This window comes from Hyla sarda, chromosome 7, assembly GCF_029499605.1.
Source record: "Hyla sarda isolate aHylSar1 chromosome 7, aHylSar1.hap1, whole genome shotgun sequence".
NCBI lineage: Eukaryota > Metazoa > Chordata > Amphibia > Anura > Hylidae > Hyla > Hyla sarda.
The window spans coordinates 170,487,388-170,508,197 of NC_079195.1; the positions used below are offsets into that span (position 1 = coordinate 170,487,388).

Sequence of the window (20,810 nt, forward strand, 5' to 3'; positions counted from 1 at the left end):
AGTACCCCTTTATGGTTAAAATGGGCTTGGTATTATGGTAAAATGAAAGAAGCCAATGAAAGTGCAACTTGTCTTTCTAAGAATCTTTGCTACAACTGTCAGTGGACAAATATAAATGTTGTGGGTTTTAAACGATGTGGAGTAACAAAAAATATATACACTTGCCAGTTCCTAAAGAGGTTAAACAGCTGAAGTGGATGTAGGATTCTCAGTACAGATACTGTGGGATTGTAAAATTTATGTTGTATGTAATAGAGAACTCCTTTACACTCATGCATTTCACACACACTGGAACTGAAAAGCCTGTATTGTCTTGTTGCACTGCATACTTGTCGGTATTGATTGTGTTACTCCGTAAAGTGCAAGTTATTGATCTGGCCTCTAAACAGGCAGTTATGTGATAATCTGTAGAATGAAGCGCCAGGCAGGCTAATCATGGAAAAACGGCTCAAGTATTTCCTGTTTAACTACTCCAGGTCGGGCTCAGTATAAGGTCTCTGTCACACAGTGGTGTGTGTTCTCTTTTTTTTTTTTTAAGCAATTTTTAAATTGTGTGATTTTGGCATGTGCCTTTTGTGTGCAGAAGAGTTCGACTTTTGATTTTAAACCAGTTTTTTTTTCCTAAACTCTAAAAAGCCTTTTTTCATATTACATACATGTTATCTAAAATGTTAGAGGCTGTAAAGTACTATGCCGATATCCTTTCACAACTATACATACGTTTGTTACGTGTATTATTTTCCAAATACCTAGTACATAGTAGAGACAGATGGGAAGCAGTCACTGGCCCAGTTGAATGCAGCCCTGAGCTTGCCCGCAGCCACTCGAGTATCTGCGCTAAACAATGGATCCTCAGCTGGACGGTGGTCGCTGTTCTCAGTAAATGCAGGGGAGTAACAAGGTCCAAAGCAATAAAAAACACACAGTAAAGATGTCCAGATACAAAGGGTTAACAGGCAAGTACAAGGAACAAAACATGGGATAAACAGAGCATAGTCTAACAAGCCAGGTCCAAACCGAGATAGCAGCAAAGGTCCTTCTATTCAGTCCTGATATGTGTGATTCTCCTCATCAGATGAACACTCCTTCATGAGGATTTTATGACCACGGGAGCATACTTTTTTGCCTACCTACGTGGGAATACTCCTTGCATTGCCTGACCGACCTGAGATCATCGCCGGACGGGATAGCTCCTGGCTGCACCCCGGCTATCTGCCCACTGAGTCGGGCGAGATGCTATATTAGGTGTTGTGCTCTGAGTACAACACTAAAAGGTTAGCATAACCTAGTAATTGCTCTTTATCTTTTGTGGTTGGAGTAACTGCACATAGTTGCACATTTTTTGTCTCTTATTTTATTTTATTTTCTTTACAAGTACTATATATAAAATATCAGCCAACATTTTCTATGGTCTCATTAAGCCCTTGTGGGGACAATGTGGCCAATTAAAAAATCCAAAAGGACCCGGCTCCAGGATCCTGACCCCAGATGGCCCACTGGTACCTGTACCGAGATTTCCACTCGGAGTTCACTGCTCCTCCTTCTTGGGCAGATCTAAACCTCCGACCCTTCACCTTGGAGACCTTATGACAGGCTCTCTCCTCCGCACGTATGAAGACCTGGTGCCGGACCACCTCCGCACGCTGGCCAGGTACCTGCAATATATACAACTCGGCACTTTGTGACGGCTGAGGGTGGGAACTTGAGACTGGATAGACCCCTTCTCCCTTTCAAGGTTCTGCACGCTTCCTCCTCTCCAGTCCCCAAGGCTGTCTCCCAAATATATGGCCTTCTCCTTGATGAGGCCGAGCTCCGTCCTCTGAAGTTTGTGTGGGCCTGTGAGGAGGAACTGGGCACGACCTTCGCCCCGTCTGACTGTGCTTCGGCCTTCCAGATGTGCCACAAACAGTTGATCTCATGTCGGGCGCAAGAGACCAACTATAAAATCCTGACCAGAGGGTATAGGGTCCCTGTAGTCCTACATAAGATGTTTCCATTGGTCTCTGACCTCTGCTGGATATGTGAGAGCTCCCGGGGAACCATGTCCCACGTTTGGTGGTCATGCCCTTCTCTTAGCCAATTCTCACACAGTTCTGTCCCGTATACTGACCATTGCTGGGATACGCTATCCCAACGACCCAAAAGTACTTCTGTTAACAATTCTCCCTAGATTGAGGAAATCTTAGTCTAAGAAATTTGGCACATTTCCTGCTGATGGCGGCTAGGACGGTGATACCCAGACACTGCAAAGAGGCCTGCCCACCGTCGTTTTCCGAATGGTATAGGGAGGTACACTTCATTAGTCACATGGAGGAACTTATGGCTGATTCCTCTGGTGCCTCTGCCGGGTATATCGCGGTCTGGCAACCATGGTTGGTGTTCACTGAGACTCCTCTTTATCATTCTGGTTAGGCTTACTCATATATACTGGACCTCTTCTCTAGCCTTATGGATGTCACTTTTGTGCAGCTGGACGAGAGCCACGACTCCGGGCGGGTGGACTGGTGACGTTCAGGTTTGTGATTTATGTTGTTTTTGTCCTGTTCTCTCCTCCTATCCATCCCCCCTCCCACACACGTTGGGCTCCTGAAATCTTTTCTACACCCCTCTCTCTCTTGCTCTTCAAGCCCCTATGCATTCGGCCATGGCAACAGAGGGAGCTAATTAGTCAGCCGGAAGCTATTGAAAGTTTATTGCCACCTTAAGACAAACAGCCACTGATTCAAAATGGGTTGATATCATGAATAGTTTGCCTTTTGCAAAAGAGCACCTGGCAAGTTTTGAGGGGCATGAGGAACACTGTCTCTAAAATTTTCCTATGCTTTTACAGAAAGTCCAAATTTCTCAGTCAGAAACCATTGGGGGACACAGACCATGGGTATATGCTCTTGCCGCTAGGAGGCGCTGACACTAGACATACAAAAAAGGTCGGCCCCTCCCGGCAGGCTATACCTCGCCTACTGGCCCTGAGCTTATCAGTTTTAGCTTAGGGTCCTAGGAGGCAAAACACAGGTCTGGAGTTCTCCAGACCTGGTCTTCTTTTTTGTTTTATAGATGGGGCCTGTTTAGTTTCTTTCATTCATTTTATTTTTCACTGTTTTCAGGTGGGGGTTCAGGAGCATGGCGCTACCTGTTCCCCCATATGCGGCTAAGGGGCACGGGACATAAGATACAAATGCACTGTTAACCCCTTCCCTCCAACGGCCAGCACACGGTGTAGTACCTTGGGTCCAGGTCCCCCTACATTCCCTGCCCGTCCTGGTCTGTAGCAGCATGACTTGATGCTGGCATCCATAAGTCTGGCTGAAGACTTCTTCGGGTGGGTATGGTACTAGGGGAGTATGTTTTCTCTACCCATCCCCCCCCCCCCATCAGCCCCACTTCCCGGAGTTTTCATATTACCTGGGCCACTTTTGAGAGGATGGGGCACTCCTTTTTATTACCTCTGGGGACGGGTACATCTTTTTCAGTGTCGGGGCTCCGGGACAGTGTTTCCTCCCCGACACTGTCCTTTACTGGTGGGGTATTATTACTTTGCGGCACTCGGGAGGCCGGCAAAGTTTTTACTTTCACTTTCGAGCCACGTGCGGCGGCTCTTACAGCCAGCGTCTTCTCCCTGCATGCGGACCTTTCGGCCTCTGCAGGGATCGCGTGGCTGGTTCTTTTTCTCCGGCTAGACGCCGGGGTTATGGCGGTTGCGGTGACGGAGCTTCGGCCGCGTGTGCCGAGGCTCCACCCACCGCTCACATTCCCCTATAACAGTTTAGCGCGCGCACCCAGGGGTCATTATTAGCCAATAGGCTGATTTCAGGGAGGCGGCCTGCCCTGCAGGTGGCTGGCTCCTCCCCCCTTCTCTCTCTTCTGCTCCGTTACTTCACGCAGTCTGATACTGGGTTCCCTCAGCTCCGCTTCTCTGCTATCTTCCCTTACCCAGTCGATTTCTGAATTGGCTAGGGTCTCCAAGTCAGGGGCTTCTGCCTTGGAATGGTCATCTCTGCGAGGCTCACCCAGGGGCTTGCGCTCCGTGTCCCCGGACCCACTTTTCCTCTGCGCTTCTAAGCGTGCTAAGGTGGTTCCCTCTGGCTCCACACGGGAGCATGTCCAGGGTGGCCTTTCGTTTCACGGTCTCGCTCTCTGGCTCTTGGGCGTACCCCCGGCTTCAGGGGCCGTTCTCCTGGTCATCGTTCTAGGTCCCCGTCCTCTCATTCCAGGTCTCCCTCCGTCGAGGGCTGCCTCTGCAGACTCCCGTTCCCCAGAGGAAGCAGTGGACGAAGGCTCAGATTCCGCCTCGGATCATGAGGATTACTCTACAAAGTCCGATGTGGTGGACAGTTTAGTGTCAGCCATACAGGACACTTTTCATCTGGAGGACCCTGGAGCTTCGGATCCAGAAGTCTCCTTTCGCCGCTCACGGTGTGCTCCCAAGGCGTTCAGCTCTCATGCAGAATTTGACGCCTTGCTGGACGCAGCTTGGAAACACCCAGTGAGACGATTTCAGGGAATCAAGAAGGTTCAAACTAGTTTCCCCTTCCCTCAGGACCTAGTTGCCAAGTGGACGGTTCCACCCAAGGCGGATTTGCCTGTTTCCCGCCTGTCCAAGTCTACTACGCTACCCCTTGCGGATGCAGCGTCTCCTTAAGGATCCTGCTGACAAGAAGATGTAACTTACTAAATATAACCAATACCCTATTTAAAATTTACCTTTTATTATATCTTATTAAAATATTACAATTTTTAAATCTCCAGCGATCTGCTGTATATATAGATAATTAATGATGCTCACATAAACCTGATAACCATATATGTCAGAGGTATGTATACTTGGACAATAATATGTATGTAAATCACCAATACAATAAAGCAATAACGTTGGATGGCACTTACGTATTGCGGATTATGCTTTCTTTTCAGTCCTATGGGGGGAGCGACTGTCATGGGGTAAGATAGAGTTAGACTATTGCTCTGATATATTCAATATTGATGATGTATTCTAACTGACACTCCTATTACAACAGATCCTCACCCTACCTAACAGCGGGGGAGGCGCCCCCACTTCAACCGTTGACTCTCCACTCCCTATAGCTGACTATAACCATAGTATACATGCATGACAATACAAAGCCAATATTTTAATGTATATAATGATGCATCATTATACAGCACATCTATGTGTACAAAAAGTGATAAATAATAAATAAATCAATCCTTCACCAAATCATAAGATAATGGAACAAAATAAATGAAGGATAAAATGTAAACCTTTAGAGTACCTCTACGCGTTTCCCCCCGGTAATAAACTAGTACCCGGGGTTCCTCAGGAGGTTTTTACCAAAAAAGGTACTGTGCAGGAGCAAGTGGAGACAATGTCACAAAAAAATCATTGACCCACAAGTATTTACTGCACAGGGAGGCATGCATACAATCAAACTGCATGCCACTGTAAAATTTGGCGAAGTCCGCATTTGAAGCTGTTGGGTCCTCACTACTCCCCACTATTGCTTCCACTTGGGTGGCCAAGGCGGTGTCAGTTTGGGCTTCTCAGCTTTGCCAGGGGGCCCTTTATGGAATTTCCAGGGTGGAACTGGCAGAAGCGGCTCTCCAGCTCTCCCAAGTGGGCGATTTTTCTTTTTTCACCGACCTTGGAATCCGCTCGCTGCTCGGCCTTTGCCTCAGCCAACTTGGTTGCCATTCGTCGCACCATGTGGCTAAAAGCGTGGGACGCAGACGCTGCGTCGAAGAGGTCTCAGACTGAGTTACCCTTCTCGGGTTCCCGTCTCTTCGAGAAACGGTTGGATGAGATTATTTCTGAAGCTACGGGAGGCAAGAATGCTCTGCTTCCACAGAATAAATCTAGGCGCTCCGACCCCCGCCGGAAGGCGGCTTCCTTTTGGTCGACAGCTCCGGGTCGCCCCTCCAAGCAGGCGCAACCTCCCCCTCCTTCAAGACGCGTCCATCATGGAAGTCTGACAACCGATCTAGCAGTTTTGCAGCCAAATCGGGTACCCGTAAGCCTGCCTCTTCCTGAAGGGGCGCCCCCACCCGCGTTGTGCGCTTGGGTGGGAGGTCGGCTTTCTCTTTTCCAGGACATTTGGCAATCTCAGGTCCAGGACTCCTGGGTACGAGACGTTATTTCAGGAGGCTACCACATAGAATTCGCTTCTCTCCCAAAACACCATTTCTTTCAATCCCGCCCTCCTCAGTCCCCTTCTTTGGTGGCGGCCTTTCAGATTGCTTTACGTTCTCTCCTCTCCCAGGGAGTGATAGTGCCAGTCCCACCAGGAGAACGCGGATCAGGGTTCTGTTCGAGCCTCTTTGTCGTTCCCAAGAAGGAGGGCTCGGTCCGTCCCATTCTGGACCTCAAGTTGCTCAATCGCCATCTGCGCCTCCGCCATTTTCAGATGGAGTCCCTCCGGTCCGTGGTGGCCTCCATGGACCAGGGCGAGTTTCTTTCTTAGGTGGATATCAGAGACGCCTATCTCCACATTCCTATCTTCCCAGCGCATCAGCGTTTCCTTCGTTTCGCAGTGCCGGAGGGTCACTTTCAGTTCGTGGCGCTCTCTTTTGTTCTAGCCACGGCTCCCAGGGCCTTCACCAAGGTCATGGCGGCTGTCATTGCCATCCTTTGAAGTCGGGGGATCTCAGTTCTCCCCTACCTGGACGATCTCTTAATCAAGGCTCCTTCTCGGTCCGAGAATTTGGAGAGTCTTCAAATCACGCTTCACACCCTGTCCTCTTTCGGCTGGGTCATCAACTGGGAGAAGTCACATCTGCTCCCCTCCCAGTCCCTAATTTTTCTGGGTCTCCTTTTCGACACGGCAGTAGCCCGAGTCAGTCTTCCCCCTGGACAAAAGGCGCTCTCTGCAGGTGGGGGTCTGTCGCCTGCGACGCCCTGCTCTGGTTCCGATTCGCTTCTGTATGGAGGTTCTGGGCCATATGGTGGCTGCCATGGCCCCTTCGTCCAGTTTCATTGTCGCTTCCTCCAACTGGCCATCCTGGACAGGTGGGACAAATCCCCTTTGTCCCTGGATTGCCGGATTCTTTTGCCCCCAGTGGTACGTCGGTCCCTTCTTTGGTGGCTCCACTCTCCCCTTCTTCTTCTGGGGAGGTCTTTTCTTCCCCTTCAGTGGCAGTTCGTCACCACCGATGCGAGTCTCCTGGGTTGGGGAGGGGTTTTTCGGGACTTGACAGTCCAGGGTCGCTGGTCTCCTGTGGAAGCCCCTCTCCCCATCAATCTCCTGGAGCTTCGGCAATCTTCCTTTACCTCCTCCATTGGGAGACTCTCCTTCAGGGTCAGCCGGTCCGGGTCCAGTCAGACAATGCGACGGCCGTCGCATACATCAATCGCCAAGGCGGCACCCGGAGTCGCTCGGCGATGGAGGAGGTCTCCAGGATTCTCCTCTGGGCCGAGGCTCAGGTTCCCGCTCTTTCGGCGATCCACATTCCGGGTATGGACAATTGGGAAGCAGACTTTCTCAGCCGCTCTTCAGCGGATCCAGGGGAGTGGTCTCTCCACCCGGAGGTGTTCTCAAAGATCTGCGACCGTTGGGGGACCCTGGATGTGGATCTCTTCGCGTCTCACCACAACAGGAGGATTCCCCTCTTTGTGGCAAAGTCACGGGATCCTCTGGCCTTGGCAGTGGACGCTCTGGTCATCCAGTGGTCGTCCCTCCGTCTCCCTTATCTTTTTCCGCCTCTTCCCCTCCTGCCCAGGGTTCTGAAGAAACTCAAGGCAGAAGGGGTTTCTGCCATTCTGGTGGCTCCGGATTGGCCCAGACGCGCTTGGTACGCAGACATTGTCTAGCTGGCCGACGCTCTGCTGCGCCTGCCACTTCGCCCCGATCTTCTTTTTCAGGGTCCTCTTTGCCAGCCCAATTTACTGTCGCTGCATTTGACAGCGTGGCGGTTGAAACCGCGGTTTTGAAGGCACCCAGGTTTTCTGAGGGGGTTATTCGTACCATGCTTCGGGCACGCAAACCTTCCTCGGCTAGGATTTCCCACCGCACCTGGAAAGCTTATTTTCGGTGGTGCGAGGCGCAAGATTTTTCTCCGGTGGTGTTTTCTTTTCCACGCCTTCTTGCTTTTATCCAGGCGGGGTTGGATCAGCATTTGACCCTTAGCTCTCTTAAGGGTCAGGTGTCTGCTCTCTCTATCCTTTTCCAATGGCAGTTGGCCTCTAATTCCCATGTCTGCTCCTCTTTTAAGGTCCCCCACTCCTCTGTGGGACCTCAACCTGGTGCTTGGGGGTTTGAGGGTGGCTCCTTTCGAACCTCTTAGGGATGCCTCCCTTCGTATTCTCTCGTGGAAGGTCACCTTTCTCATTGCCATCACTTCTATCCGGAGGGTCTCTGAGCTGGCGTCGCTTTCCTGCCGTTCCCCCCCCCCTTTTGGTGCTTCATCATGACAAGGTGGTTTTTCGTCCACCTCCTTCCTTCCTGCCCAAGGTAGTTTCCTCCTTTCATGCGATAGAAGAAATCGTTCTTCCTTCCTTTTGCCCTTCTCCTTCCAATGCCAAGGAGCGTTCCCTTCACACCCTTGACGCGGTTCAGGCAGTCGGATTTACCTTTCGGTCATCTCATTTCGCCAGGGGGACTTTTTTTTTTTCTTTTTTTTTTTTGTGATTCCTGAGGGTAGTCGTAAGGGGCTTCCAAGGCGACCATTTTGCGGTGGATTTGCTCTGCCATTTCGGAATCGTACCGCCGCAAGGACAAGATTCCACCCTTTCGGGTGACTGCGCATTCCACGCGTTCTGTTGGGGCTTCTTGGGCTCTCCGCAATAGGGCTTCGGCCCTGCAAGTCTGTAAGCCGGCCACCTGGTCGTCCTTGCCTACGTTAACAAAATTCTATCAAGTACATACCTTTGCATCGGCTGACGCCAGTTTGTGCCGCAAGGTGTTGCAGGCAGCAGTGGCATCCTCCTATGCTTGATTTTGAGTTGAGTATTTTTCTACCCACCCCGGGGACTGCTTTGGTACGTCCCACGGTCTGTGTCCCCCAATGGTTTCCGACTGAGAAAAGTAGATTTTTCATGCTTACCGTAAAATCTCTTTCTCGGAGGATCCATTGGGGGACACAGCGCCCACCCATGGTTTGGGTAGAGGTTTTCGTAAGTTTTGTCTGAGAGGTGGCTTGGTTTTTTCTTTTGTCTGATTCTCTCGGACTCTTGCTGGTTTCTCTTTTTTTGTCGGTTGCCTCCTATTGCTTTGAGACTAAACTGATAAGCTCAGGGCCAGTAGGCGGGATATAGCCTGCCGGGAGGGGCCGACTTTTTTTTGTATGCCTAGTGTCAGCGCCTCCTAGCGGCAAGAGCATATACCCACAGTCTGTGTCCCCCAATGGATCCTCCGAGAGACATTTTATGGCAAGCATTAAAAATCTACTTATTCCTTTGACATGCCATAAATACTGCCAATTCATAGCGTAGCAGTAGTGATAACATAACAGATTCTTGTGTTGCTTGGAATTCAATTTAAGCATCGTTCTCGTGAAGGGTTTTTGAAGTGGAGAAGTATGTACTTGTAAACTGGCAGCAGAGGATCATCAAGTGCAATAGAAGCAATAAATGATTAGAAAGAGGGACGTGTAATACAACTTTTATGTTGAAGTACAGAGAGCCTTTAATTTTGGTTGCTCTGAGGTGCTGTCCTCAATTCAAATGTTCAAAGTGTATAATGATAAAGGGTCACGATACTCGTGCCCAGCCACCCCTCCTCCATGCGGTGACTGCTCTGCCGGCATTGTAGTGGAAGTCAAGCAATGGCGGATGCTTAATGAGTTTTATAGATGGCAATTTATGGCATGCTTCCTGGAAAGGCTGCTTGGAGCTTGCACAAGTAAAAGCTTTTAGATGCTGCTTATTGAGCCAACATAAAGGGACATTTTGGATTAATTATGTAATATAGGAGAACAGCATTTATCCTACCTGAAGAATTCTCAGAGGGCTAATTATTCCTGATTTACTGCTCAATGGTTCACGGTAATGATGATCAAGTCATAGTGCAGGTTTAACCTGTTAACTGCTGCTATAAAATTCATCAAGCGTCAGAACTTTACTTGGATTCATTGCAGTTGTATGTTCTTAGAGACTAGAAGGCTGAGACTCTGGAAAATGGCAATGGCCAAACTTAATTTTAGAAGAATAGATAAGTTTTCCTTGTGTGTATTTCCTTTTTTTTTCCGTTGTTTTACAGCATTCTACATGTTTAAAAAAGAAATGAATGTGTTATTGGAGATTTTTGTTTTAACATGCATTTTACTTTAACCCCTTAAGGACTAGGCCATTTTACACCTTAAGGACCAGAGCGTTTTTTGCAAATCTGACCACTGTCACTTTAAACATTAATAACTCTGGAATGCTTTAAGTTATCATTCTGATTCCGAGAATGTTTTTTCGTGACATATTCTACTTTAACTTAGTGGTAACATTTTATGGTAACTTGCATCCTTTCTTGGTGAAAAATCCCCAAATTTGATGAAAAAAATGAAACTTTTGCATTTTTCTAACTTTGAAGCTCTCTGCTTGTAAGGAAAATGGATACTCAAAATAATTTTTTTTTTGTTTCACATATACAATATGTCTACTTTATGTTTGCATCATAAAATTTGAGTTTTTACTTTTGGAAGACACCAGAGGGCTTCAAAGTTCAGCAGAAATTTTTCACAAACTTTTCAAACTCGCTATTTTTCATGGACCAGTTCAGGTTTGAAGTGGATTTGAAGGGTCTTCATATTAGAAATACCCCATAAAAGACCCCATTATAAAAACTACACCCCCCAAAGTATTCAAAATGACATTCAGTAAGTGTATTAACCCTTTAGGTGTTTCACAGGAATAGCAGCTAAGTGAAGGAGAAAATTCACAATCTAAATTTTTTACACTCGCATGTTCTTGTAGACCCAATTTTTTTATTTTTGCAAGGGGTAAAAAAAAGAAAATATTTACTTGTATTTGAAACCCAATTTCTCTCGAGTAAGCACATACCTCATATGTCTATGTTAATTGTTCAGCGGGCGCAGTAGAGGGCTCAGAAGGGAAGGAACGACAAATGGTTTTTGGGGGGCATGTCACCTTTAGAAAGCCCCTATGGTGCCAGGACAGCAAAAAAAAAAACACATGGCATACCATTTTGGAAACTAGACCCCTCGGGGAACGTAACAAGGGGTAAAGTGAACCTTAATACCCCACAGGTGATTCACGACTTTTGTATATGCAAAAAAATTTTTTTTACCTAAAATGCTTGCTTTCCCAAAAAATTTAAATTAAAAAAAAAGATAATAGCAGAAAATACCCCCTCAAAATATGAAGCCCAATTTCTCCCGATTCAGAAAACACCCCATATGGGGGTGAAAAGTGCTCTGCTGGCGCACTACAGGTCTCGGAAGAGAAGGAGTCACATTTGGCTTTTTGAAAGCAAATTTTGCTCTGGGGGCATGCCGCATTTAGGAAGCGCCTATGGTGCCAGAACAGCAAAAAAAAAAAAAAAAAAACATGGCATACCATTTTGGAAACTAGACCCATCAGGGAACGTAACAAGGGGTAATGTGAACCTTAATACCCCACAGGTGATTCACGACTTTTGCATATGTAAAAAAAATAAATACATTTTTTTTTACCTAAAATGCTTGGTTTCCCAAAAATTTTACATTTTTAAAAAGGGTAATGGCAGAAAATACCCCCCAAAATTTGTAACTCAATTTCTCCCGAGTACGGCGAAACGCCATATGTGGCCCTAAACTGTTGCCTTGAAAGACGACAGGGCTCCAAAGTGAGAGCGCCATGCGCATTTGAGGCCTACATTAGGGACTTGCATAGGGGTGGACATAGGGGTATTCTACGCCAGTGATTCCCAAACAGGGTGCATCCAGCTGTTGTAAAACTCCCAGCATGCCTAGACAGTCAGTGGCTATCTGGCAATACTGGGAGTAGTTGTTTTGCAACAGCTGGAGGCTCCGTTTTGGAAACAGTGGCGTACCAGACTTTTTTTCATTTTTATTGGGGAGGGGGGCTGTAAAGGGGTATGTGTATATGTAGTGCTTTTTACTTTTTATTAAATTTTTTGGTAGTGTAGTGTTTTTAGGGTACAGTCGCACGGGCGGGAGTTCACAGTAGTTTCTCGCTGGCAGTTTGAGCTGCGGCAGAAAATTTGCCGCAGCTCAAACTTGCAGCCGGATACTTACTGTAAACCTCCGCCCATGTGAGTGTACCCTGTACATTCACATTGGGGGGGGGAGAAACATCCAGCTGTTGCAAAACTACAACTCCCAGCATGTACGGTCTATCAGTGCATGCTGGGAGTTGTAGTTTTGCAATAGCTGGAGGCACACTGGTTGTGAAACACCGAGTTTGGTAACAAACTCAGTGTTTTGCAACCAGTGTGCCTTCAGCTGTTGCAAAAGCTACAACCCCCAGCATGTACAGACAGCGGAAGGGCATGCTGGGTCTTGTAGTTATGCAACAGCTGGAGGCATACTACTTTGGCTGGGGATGCTGGGGATTGTAGTTATGCAACAGCTGGAGACACACTGATTTGCTACTTAACTCAGTGTGCCTTTAGCTGTTGCAAAACTACAACCAGCAACCAGCAGATGCACCACTACAACTCCCAGCATGCACTTTAGCTGATTGTGCAAGCTGGGAGTTGTAGTTATAGAACAGCTGAAGGTACACTTTTCCATAGAAAAAATGTGCCTCCAGCTGTTGCAAAACTAGAAGTCCCAGCATGCCCATAAGGGAATGCTGGGAGTTGTGGTGGTCTGCCTCCTGCTGTTGCATAACTACAGCTCCCAGCATGCCCTTTTTGCATGCTGGGAGCTGTTGCTAAGCAACAGCAGGAGGCTGTCACTCACCTCCTCCTGCTGCTGCTCCACACCGCATCAGGTCAGTCACTCGCCGCCGCTGCTGCTCCTGGGCCCCGATCCCAACATTGACGCCGGGGATCGGGGTCCCCAGCACCCGGGGTCTTCTTCCCGCTCACGTCCTCCGGAAGAGGGGCAGAGCGGGTTGCGGGAGTGACACCCGCAGCAGGCGCCCTGATTGGTCGGCCGGCGGGCGGGAATGGACAGGACGTACTCCTACGTCCTCTGTCCTTAAGTACTCGGAAACGGGGGCGTAGGAGTACGTCCATTGTCCTTAAGGGGTTTGTATGTTTGTGTTTTTTTTTTTTTTTTATGTTGTTTTTTTTTTAAAGGGTTATTCAGATTTAATTAAAGAAATGGTACCTCGTTCCATCCTGGTGCCTCTGTTTAAAGCAGTGCTTCTCAATTATTTTCTGTCATGCCCCCCAGGAAGAAGAAAAATTTTCGCGCCCCCAGCACGACTGTAAATAGTATAATTTGTCTATAAAATTGTTATAAGTACACCTCTGCATAACACTGTATCCTTATTAACGTATATGAGAATAAAAAATGCAAAATGTGGATCAATTTACAACAAAGAATAGCTTTATTAGCTTAACCTGGGGGTGGTCTATTGTATGGGGGGGGTCGTATCTACTTGCGGCTCCTGTAATGGATATTGACCCTTATTATTGGCATCCTCCTGCGATGTGCTTTGTACCCCTTCCACTCCTGCATTCCGGCTATTATGCCCTTTTTTATCTAGGTTAACTTCAGGGCTTAGTAACTTTATCTGCAGAGCGTCTTTTTGCACCTTCCCCCTCCTCCTTTTGATCAAGGGTACTGTCTTCTAGTTCGTATACTTTTTCCTCCTCCATCCCCTGGTTACTATTTATTTTCCCCTTTTCAGTTTTATTATCAGATTTTGTGTTTGTCCTACCTCCTCTCCTTGACCCCTGCTCTTTATGTTCTTTCTGTGCTTCAGCTCTTGTTTTCCCACCTGGTGATGCTGTGGATGTATCTTTGCGACTCTGCCTTGATGACATGCCGAATAAAACAAGACTTCAGGGAGAAACCAGGATTTTCGGCGCTGATCATAGAGAAGGTATCGGAGCCCAGGTAGAAGAAGGAGGTTTATTAGCAACGCGTTTCATCGCGCTTGCGCGGCTTCATCCTGATGAAGGAGGAACCTGATGAAACCGCGCAAGCGCGGTGAAACGCGTTGCTAATAAACCTCCTTCTTTTACCTGGGCTCCAATACCTTCTCTATGGTCAGCGCCGAAAATCCTGGTTTCTCCATGAAGTCTTGTTTTATTCCACACATACTCCAGGAAGGCTGCAGACTACAGGATTGTGATCCTTAAAATCACATGCATTCAGCATAGTTCACACAACTCAGCAGGGTGAGCACGGATATTGCAGTAATTTTCCTCTCTACCCTCGTGCTGGCTTTACTACTCAGGGAGCGCCTTTCCTCTTTTCTCTTTTTTTGATGACATGCCGGCGTCCTGCTTTTTCTCCTCTGTGAGTGGCACTAGGAACCGGCGTATTGATACCTGTATGTCTCCACGGGTCCTCTGCATGTGTCACGTGCGTTGGCGGTCACGTGGTACTCCACGTCGGGCTGCTACTGGGGCTGCGCTGGGACAATCTCCAGTGATCGCGCCGCTCTGCTCCCTCTCTCCAGCCGTAGAGTTGCTAGGCAACCGACGCCGTGTGGGACGCCGCTTGCTACTGATTTCATGTAGGAACTGGAAGCCTGGAGTTTAATATTGAGTTCGGATTACCGTTTGTTTCTATGCTGGTTTGCCTCTAACCAGTTAAAGTGACCACTACAGTAGAAATGAAGAAAGCACTCTGTGGTGTATTCACCTCAGATAACCTATAAACGCTAAGTGCAATGTGCGCTTACTGGGTAATGTTGTACAACTTTGTATAGAGAGACAAACTAAGATCCCTACAGCCACTCCTAGCATCAAACAGACAGCTTACTCCAAACTTTCCTCCTAGGTGGGGGCTGGATAAATCAGGTATTATGAGTCTTCTGAGAAGAACAACATTTTATTTTCCCATAATGCAACATGTTTCTCTGAGGTTCCGCTTCATCAGGCATATGTTTGATCAAGTAAACACATAATATATAGACAGAAATTAACCCTATGAATGGTTTATTTCTGCCTATATAGGGTGTTTACTTGATCCCAATACACCCTTAAGATATACAGGTTTATACCTTGACTGACTGACAATTTAGGGAATAGACAGATGAGCGTGAACTTCATTTTAATAACGAGTGAATATCAGGTAATATACCCCTGACTGTATAGTCGCACCATCATCTATTAACTTTTATTATTAAAATTAAGTTCATGCACATCTTACTTTTTCGTGGGTTGACTCTTCTAGTATGCAAAACTAAATTCGTATTTTTTTTCCCCAAAAACAATTACTATAATAGTGAGAGCTTTTTACTCAGCATTGCTATCACCTTGTCTCTTAACAGCCTCGAGCGGATCCCATTCCCATCTGTAGTTTTTGTCTTGGGACCAAGGAATCCAATCGAGAAAAAAAGCCAGAAGAACTGATATCGTGTGCAGACTGTGGTAGTAGCGGTAAGTGGTCTTTTTTTAGGTTTGATTGCAAGGTTACTTCACAGCAATGCACGATATATGCATCGTGAAAGGTTCTGGTGTATACCTTAATTGTATCAATAGCCATTGCCGAAGGAAGGCCAACAAAGTGTAGGTATGCCACTGACCTGGATATGGTAAAAAATAAAAGGTATTCTGCATGGTATACATTTATTTTAATATGAAACCCTATGTCTGATAAAGTGGCAAGTGGAATGTAGCATGCCTAATACATTGGTGTTCCCCAATAAATACCTTTGATGGACACTGTAAAACACAGTGTGAAATAGTCTAACACAAAAAAATGAAATATTTAATTATAATTTGCCACCTGTTGACAGGCTTGGACAACTGTTCTAGGGGCCAGGTCCAAAAGTAGGTCTCAGCAATTACACTCTGCAGGGACAGATCAGGTTGAGGAGTAATAGATTTTCATTAAAAGTAGTGCCGGCATTGCATCTCTTTGTTGACCTGCCAGGAGGAGGCCTTGCCATGCCTACAAAGTGATAACACTTCTGTGGGCACCAACCCCCCCACCACCACCACCACCATCCATCACCCCTTGACCTCAAGAACGGCATAAGTGATTTTCCCTAAAATACCCCTTTTTAACAAATTCCCCTTATGGTGAGTCTAACTTGACAGATGCAGACCGTGGCATTCATATGGTCTCCATTTGAGGGGTTGTCTGGTAAAATTTGATCTCTTCACTTATCCTGTGGATAGTTAAAGGACATCTGCAGTGCTGGGCAAAAAAACTTTTTTTTACCTCATTTAATAGGTCTTTGAAAGACCTTTCCAACGATGTCTCCCCCATCAAAATTGGCCCAGTCGTTCTCCCGTTATCAACACACGAATTACGGAGGAGAAGTGAAAATAAAACTACATCTCCCATCATGCCTTGTGCTTACTTCCTGTAAGCTGCTGCCCTCCCCCTGTTCTATCCCCCCGAGCAAATGATTATATTGTAACGCCCACATCTCCCTTCCCTATGCATATACCCTCCCCTTCTGCTCATCTCCCCCTCCCCATGCTGGCTCCTGTCCAGTGATGAAGCAGCTGCCTCCGTGCTCACTGTAGTGTGGGCTCTGGAGAGTGGAGAGTGAAAGTAAAAATGGTAAAAAAACATAATTGTTTGTCTATAAAACTGTCCTGATACTGGTCCCTCCATCTTTTTCACAACTACAGCTCCAAGCATGCCCAGTTATTTTATATGCTGTTCGGGCATGCTGGGAATTCCAGTGGTGCCTCCAGCTGTTGCAAGACTACAAATCCCAGCATGCCCTGTCAGCTTTCTGCTGTATGTGCATGCTTGGAGTTGCAGAGGTGACTCCAGCTGTTGTAAGACTATACATCCAAGCATGCCCTGTCAGCTTTCTGCTGTTTGAGTGTATAAAGGAGTTGTAGTTCACCAACACCTCTACTGTATCAGGAGACTCCTGGGAGTTGTAGTTCACCAACACCTCTATTGTATCTCTGTAGTCTCCTGGGAGTTGTAGTTCACCAACACCTCTATTGTATCAGGAGACTCCTGGGGGTTGTAGTTCACCAACACCTATATTGCATCTCTGTAGTCTCCTGGGTGTTGTAGTTCACCAACACCTATATTGTATCTCTGTAGTCTCCTGGGGGTTTTAGTTCACAAACACCTATATTGTATCTCTGTAGTCTCCTGGGAGTTGTAGTTCATCAACACCTATATTGTATCTCTGTAGTCTCCTGGGAGTTGTAGTTCATCAACACCTATATTGTATCTCTGTAGTCTCCTGGGAGTTGTAGTTCATCAACACCTATATTGTATCTCTGTAGTCTCCTGGGTGTTGTAGTTCACCAACACCTATATTGTATCTCTGTAGTCTCCTGGGAGTTGTAGTTCACCAACACCTCTATTGTATCTCTGTAGTCTCCTGGGAGTTGTAGTTCATCAACACCTATATTGCATCTCTGTAGTCTCCTGGGAGTTGTAGTTCATCAACACCTATATTGTATCTCTGTAGTCTCCTGGGAGTTGTAGTTCACCAACACCTCTATTGTATCTCTGTAGTCTCCTGGGAGTTGTAGTTCACCAACACCTATATTGTATCTCTGTAGTCTCCTGGCTGGGAGTTGTAGTTCACCAACACCTGTATTGTATCTCTGTAGTCTCCTGGGAGTTGTAGTTCACCAACACCTCTATTGTATCTCTGTAGTCTCTGGGAGTTGTAGTTCACCAACACCTCTATTGTATCTCTGTAGTCTCCTGGGAGTTGTAGTTCACCAACACCTCTATTTTATCTCTGTAGTCTCCTGGGGGTTGTAGTTCACCAACATCTCTATTGTATCTCTGTAGTCTCCTGGGAGTTGTAGTTCATACACCAGTGTTTCCCAACCAGGGTGCCTCCAGATGTTGCAAAACTACTACTCCCAGCATTCCCTGGTTGGGAAACACTGGCATACACACACACATAACAGGGACTACAACTCCCAGCATGTCATTCAGTAGTCCCCCCCTCACACACAGAATCAGTATGATATTTATTCCCTGTATACACCACCAGCCCGTGCAGTGTAATATGTCTCCTTCACACACACGTCCCCCCCCTCCCTGCTCTGTGGTTTGCTCTGTGTTTCCCCCGTGATAACTTGAATCCTCCCCGTGATAAGTGAGGTCCTATGTAGACAGAGCAGGGGAGGGGGGAGGAGCTGTGGACGTCCTCATTCTCCCCCTGCTTCAATCTTACAGATAGGGGCGTTTCTGAGGATGAGCCTATGGCTGCCTCAGAAAGCACCCGCTCATGCATATGCATAAGCAGGGAGGAGCTGACAGAGGCTAGGGGGAGCACAAACACTGCTGGGAGGAAGAGATCTCCGTCCCCAAGATGGCGGCTGCAATGTAATGAATAGGGGACGGACGCAGGACTACTGGGCTATGCTGGCAACACTAATATCTCAGAAACGGCTGCATATAGGTAAATAGAACTAATTGACTGAATTGTATAACTTTTGTTTGGGGAACATTTGGGCAGGGATTTTTGACCACTACAGTTGTCCTTTAAGTATCTGATCATGGGGGGTTTGACCGCTAGGACCCCCAAAGCCCCCCCCCCCCCCCCCACAAACACGCAATCTCCGGAACAGGATCCTAGCTCTGAGTAAGAGCACGTGCTGTATAATGCACACACTCCATTCATTCCTATAGGAGCACCAGAGATGCATATGTACTGGACTTGGGCATCCCCTGCGCCCCCATACAAGTAAATTTGAGCATGTGCAGTCTACAGCATGCACTTTTATTGAGAGCAGGGGTCCCTTTCCCTAGTTTGCGGGGGGTCTCAGAGACCTAACACCATCAGACATTTATCCCCTATCCTGTGGTTAAGGGATGCAATAATTTTTCCTGGACAACCCCTTTTGGGCTGGGTTCACATCACGTTTTTCAACTATGGTTCCCGCATACGTTTTCTATCAAAAACCATATGGGAAAAAAACTGATGGAACAGTATGGGAAAAAGTAAACCGTATGTGTGACTGTACCCTAAAAACACTACACTAACACAAAATAAAATAAAAAGTAAAAAACACTACATGAACACATACTCCTACACAGCTCCCCTCCCCAATTAAAATGAAAAACGTCTGGTACGCCACTGTTTCCAAAATGGAGCCTCCAGCTGTTGCAAAACAACAACTCCCAGTATTGTCGGACAGCCGTTGACTGTCCAAGCATGCTGGGAGTTTTGCAACAGCTGGAGGCACCCTGTTTGGAAATCACTGGCGTAGAATACCCCTATGTCCACCCCTATGCAAATCCCGAATTCAGGCCTCAAAATGCGCATGGCGCTCTTTCACTTCGGAGCCCTGTCGTATTTCAAGGCAACAGTTTAGGGCCACATATGGGGTTTCGCCGTACTCTGGAGAAATTGCCTAACAAATTTTGGGGGGCTTTTTCTCCTTTCACCCCTTATGAAAAGGTGAAGTTGGGGTCTACACCAGCATGTTAGTGTAAAAAATGTAATTTTTTACACTAACATGCTGGTGTTGCCCTATACTTTTCATTTTGACAAGAGGTTAAAGGGAAAAAAGCCCCCAAAATTTGTAATGCAATTTCTCCCGACCACGGAGATACCCCATATGTGGGCGTAAAGTCCTCTGGGGGCGCACAACAAGGCCCAGAAGGGAGAGTGCACCATGTACATTTGAGGTGATTTGCACAGGGGTGGCTGATTGTTACAGCGGTTTTGACAAACTCAAAAAAAAAAAAAAAAACACATGTGACCCCATTTCGGAAACTACACCCCTCACGGAATGTAATGAGGGGTGCAGTGAGAATTTACACCCCACTGGTGTCTGACAGATCTTTGGAACAGTGGGCTGTGCAAATAAAAAATTTTGTACAGCCCACTGTTTAAAAGATCTGACAGACACCAGTAGGGGGTAAATGCTCACTGTACCCCTTGTTACGTTCCTCAAGGGGTCTAGTTTCCAAAATGGTATGCCATGGGGGGTTATTTTGCTGTCCTGGCACCATAGGGGCTTCCTAAATGAGACATGCCCCCCGAGCAAATTTTGCTCTCAAAAAGCCAAATAATACTCCTCTTCTGAGCATTGTAGTTCTCCCGTAGTGCACTTCAGGTCAACTTATGGGGTACCTCCATACTCAGAAGAGATGGGGTTACAAATTTTGGGGGGTATTTTCTGCTATTAACCCTTGCAAAAATTTGAAATTTGTGGGGAAACACACATTTTAGTGAAAAAAAATTATATATTTTTTTACATATGCAAAAGTCGTGAAACACCTGTGGGGTATTAAGGCTCACTTAATTCCTTGTTACGTTCCTCAAGGGGTCTAGTTTCCAAAATGGTATGCCATGTGGGGGGGGGGGGGGGGGGGGTTTGCTGTTCTGGCAACATTTGGGATTCCTAAATGCAACATGCCCCCCAAAAACCATTTCAGAAAAACGTACTGTCCAAAATCCCCTTGTCGCTCCTTCGCTTCTGAGCCCTCTACTGCGCCCGCCAAACACTTTATATAGACATATGAGGTATGTGCTTACTTGAGAGAAATTGGGCTACAAAAATAACAATACATTTTCTCCTTTTACCCCTTGTAAAAATTCAAAAATTTTGTCTACAAGTACATGCGAGTGTAAAAAATGAAGATTGTGAATTTTCTCCTTCACTTTGCTGCTATTCCTGTGAAACGCCTAAAGGGTTAAAACACTTACTGAATGTTATTTTGAATACTTTAGGGGGTGCAGTTTTTATAATGGGGTCATTTGTGGGGTATTTCTAAGATGAAGACCCTTCATATCCACTTCAAACATGAACTGGTCCCTGAAAAATTGTGATTTTGGAAATTTTGTGAAAAAT

General features: G+C 46.7%; 1 protein-coding gene across 12 annotated transcripts in view; it reads left to right on the forward strand.

Moving 5' to 3' along the window:
- Positions 1–20,810, forward strand: part of KAT6B (lysine acetyltransferase 6B) — a 217,042-nt gene that overhangs the window by 77,452 nt on the left and 118,780 nt on the right. For all 12 annotated transcript variants that reach the window (XM_056531274.1, XM_056531264.1, XM_056531268.1 and 9 more), the window contains one exon: positions 15,335–15,443. Coding sequence is in view for 11 of the 12 variants with exons in the window: in XM_056531264.1 (XP_056387239.1) it covers positions 15,335–15,443 (109 nt within the window). In the remaining variant the exon portion in view is untranslated. The remainder of the gene's footprint in view (positions 1–15,334; positions 15,444–20,810) is intronic.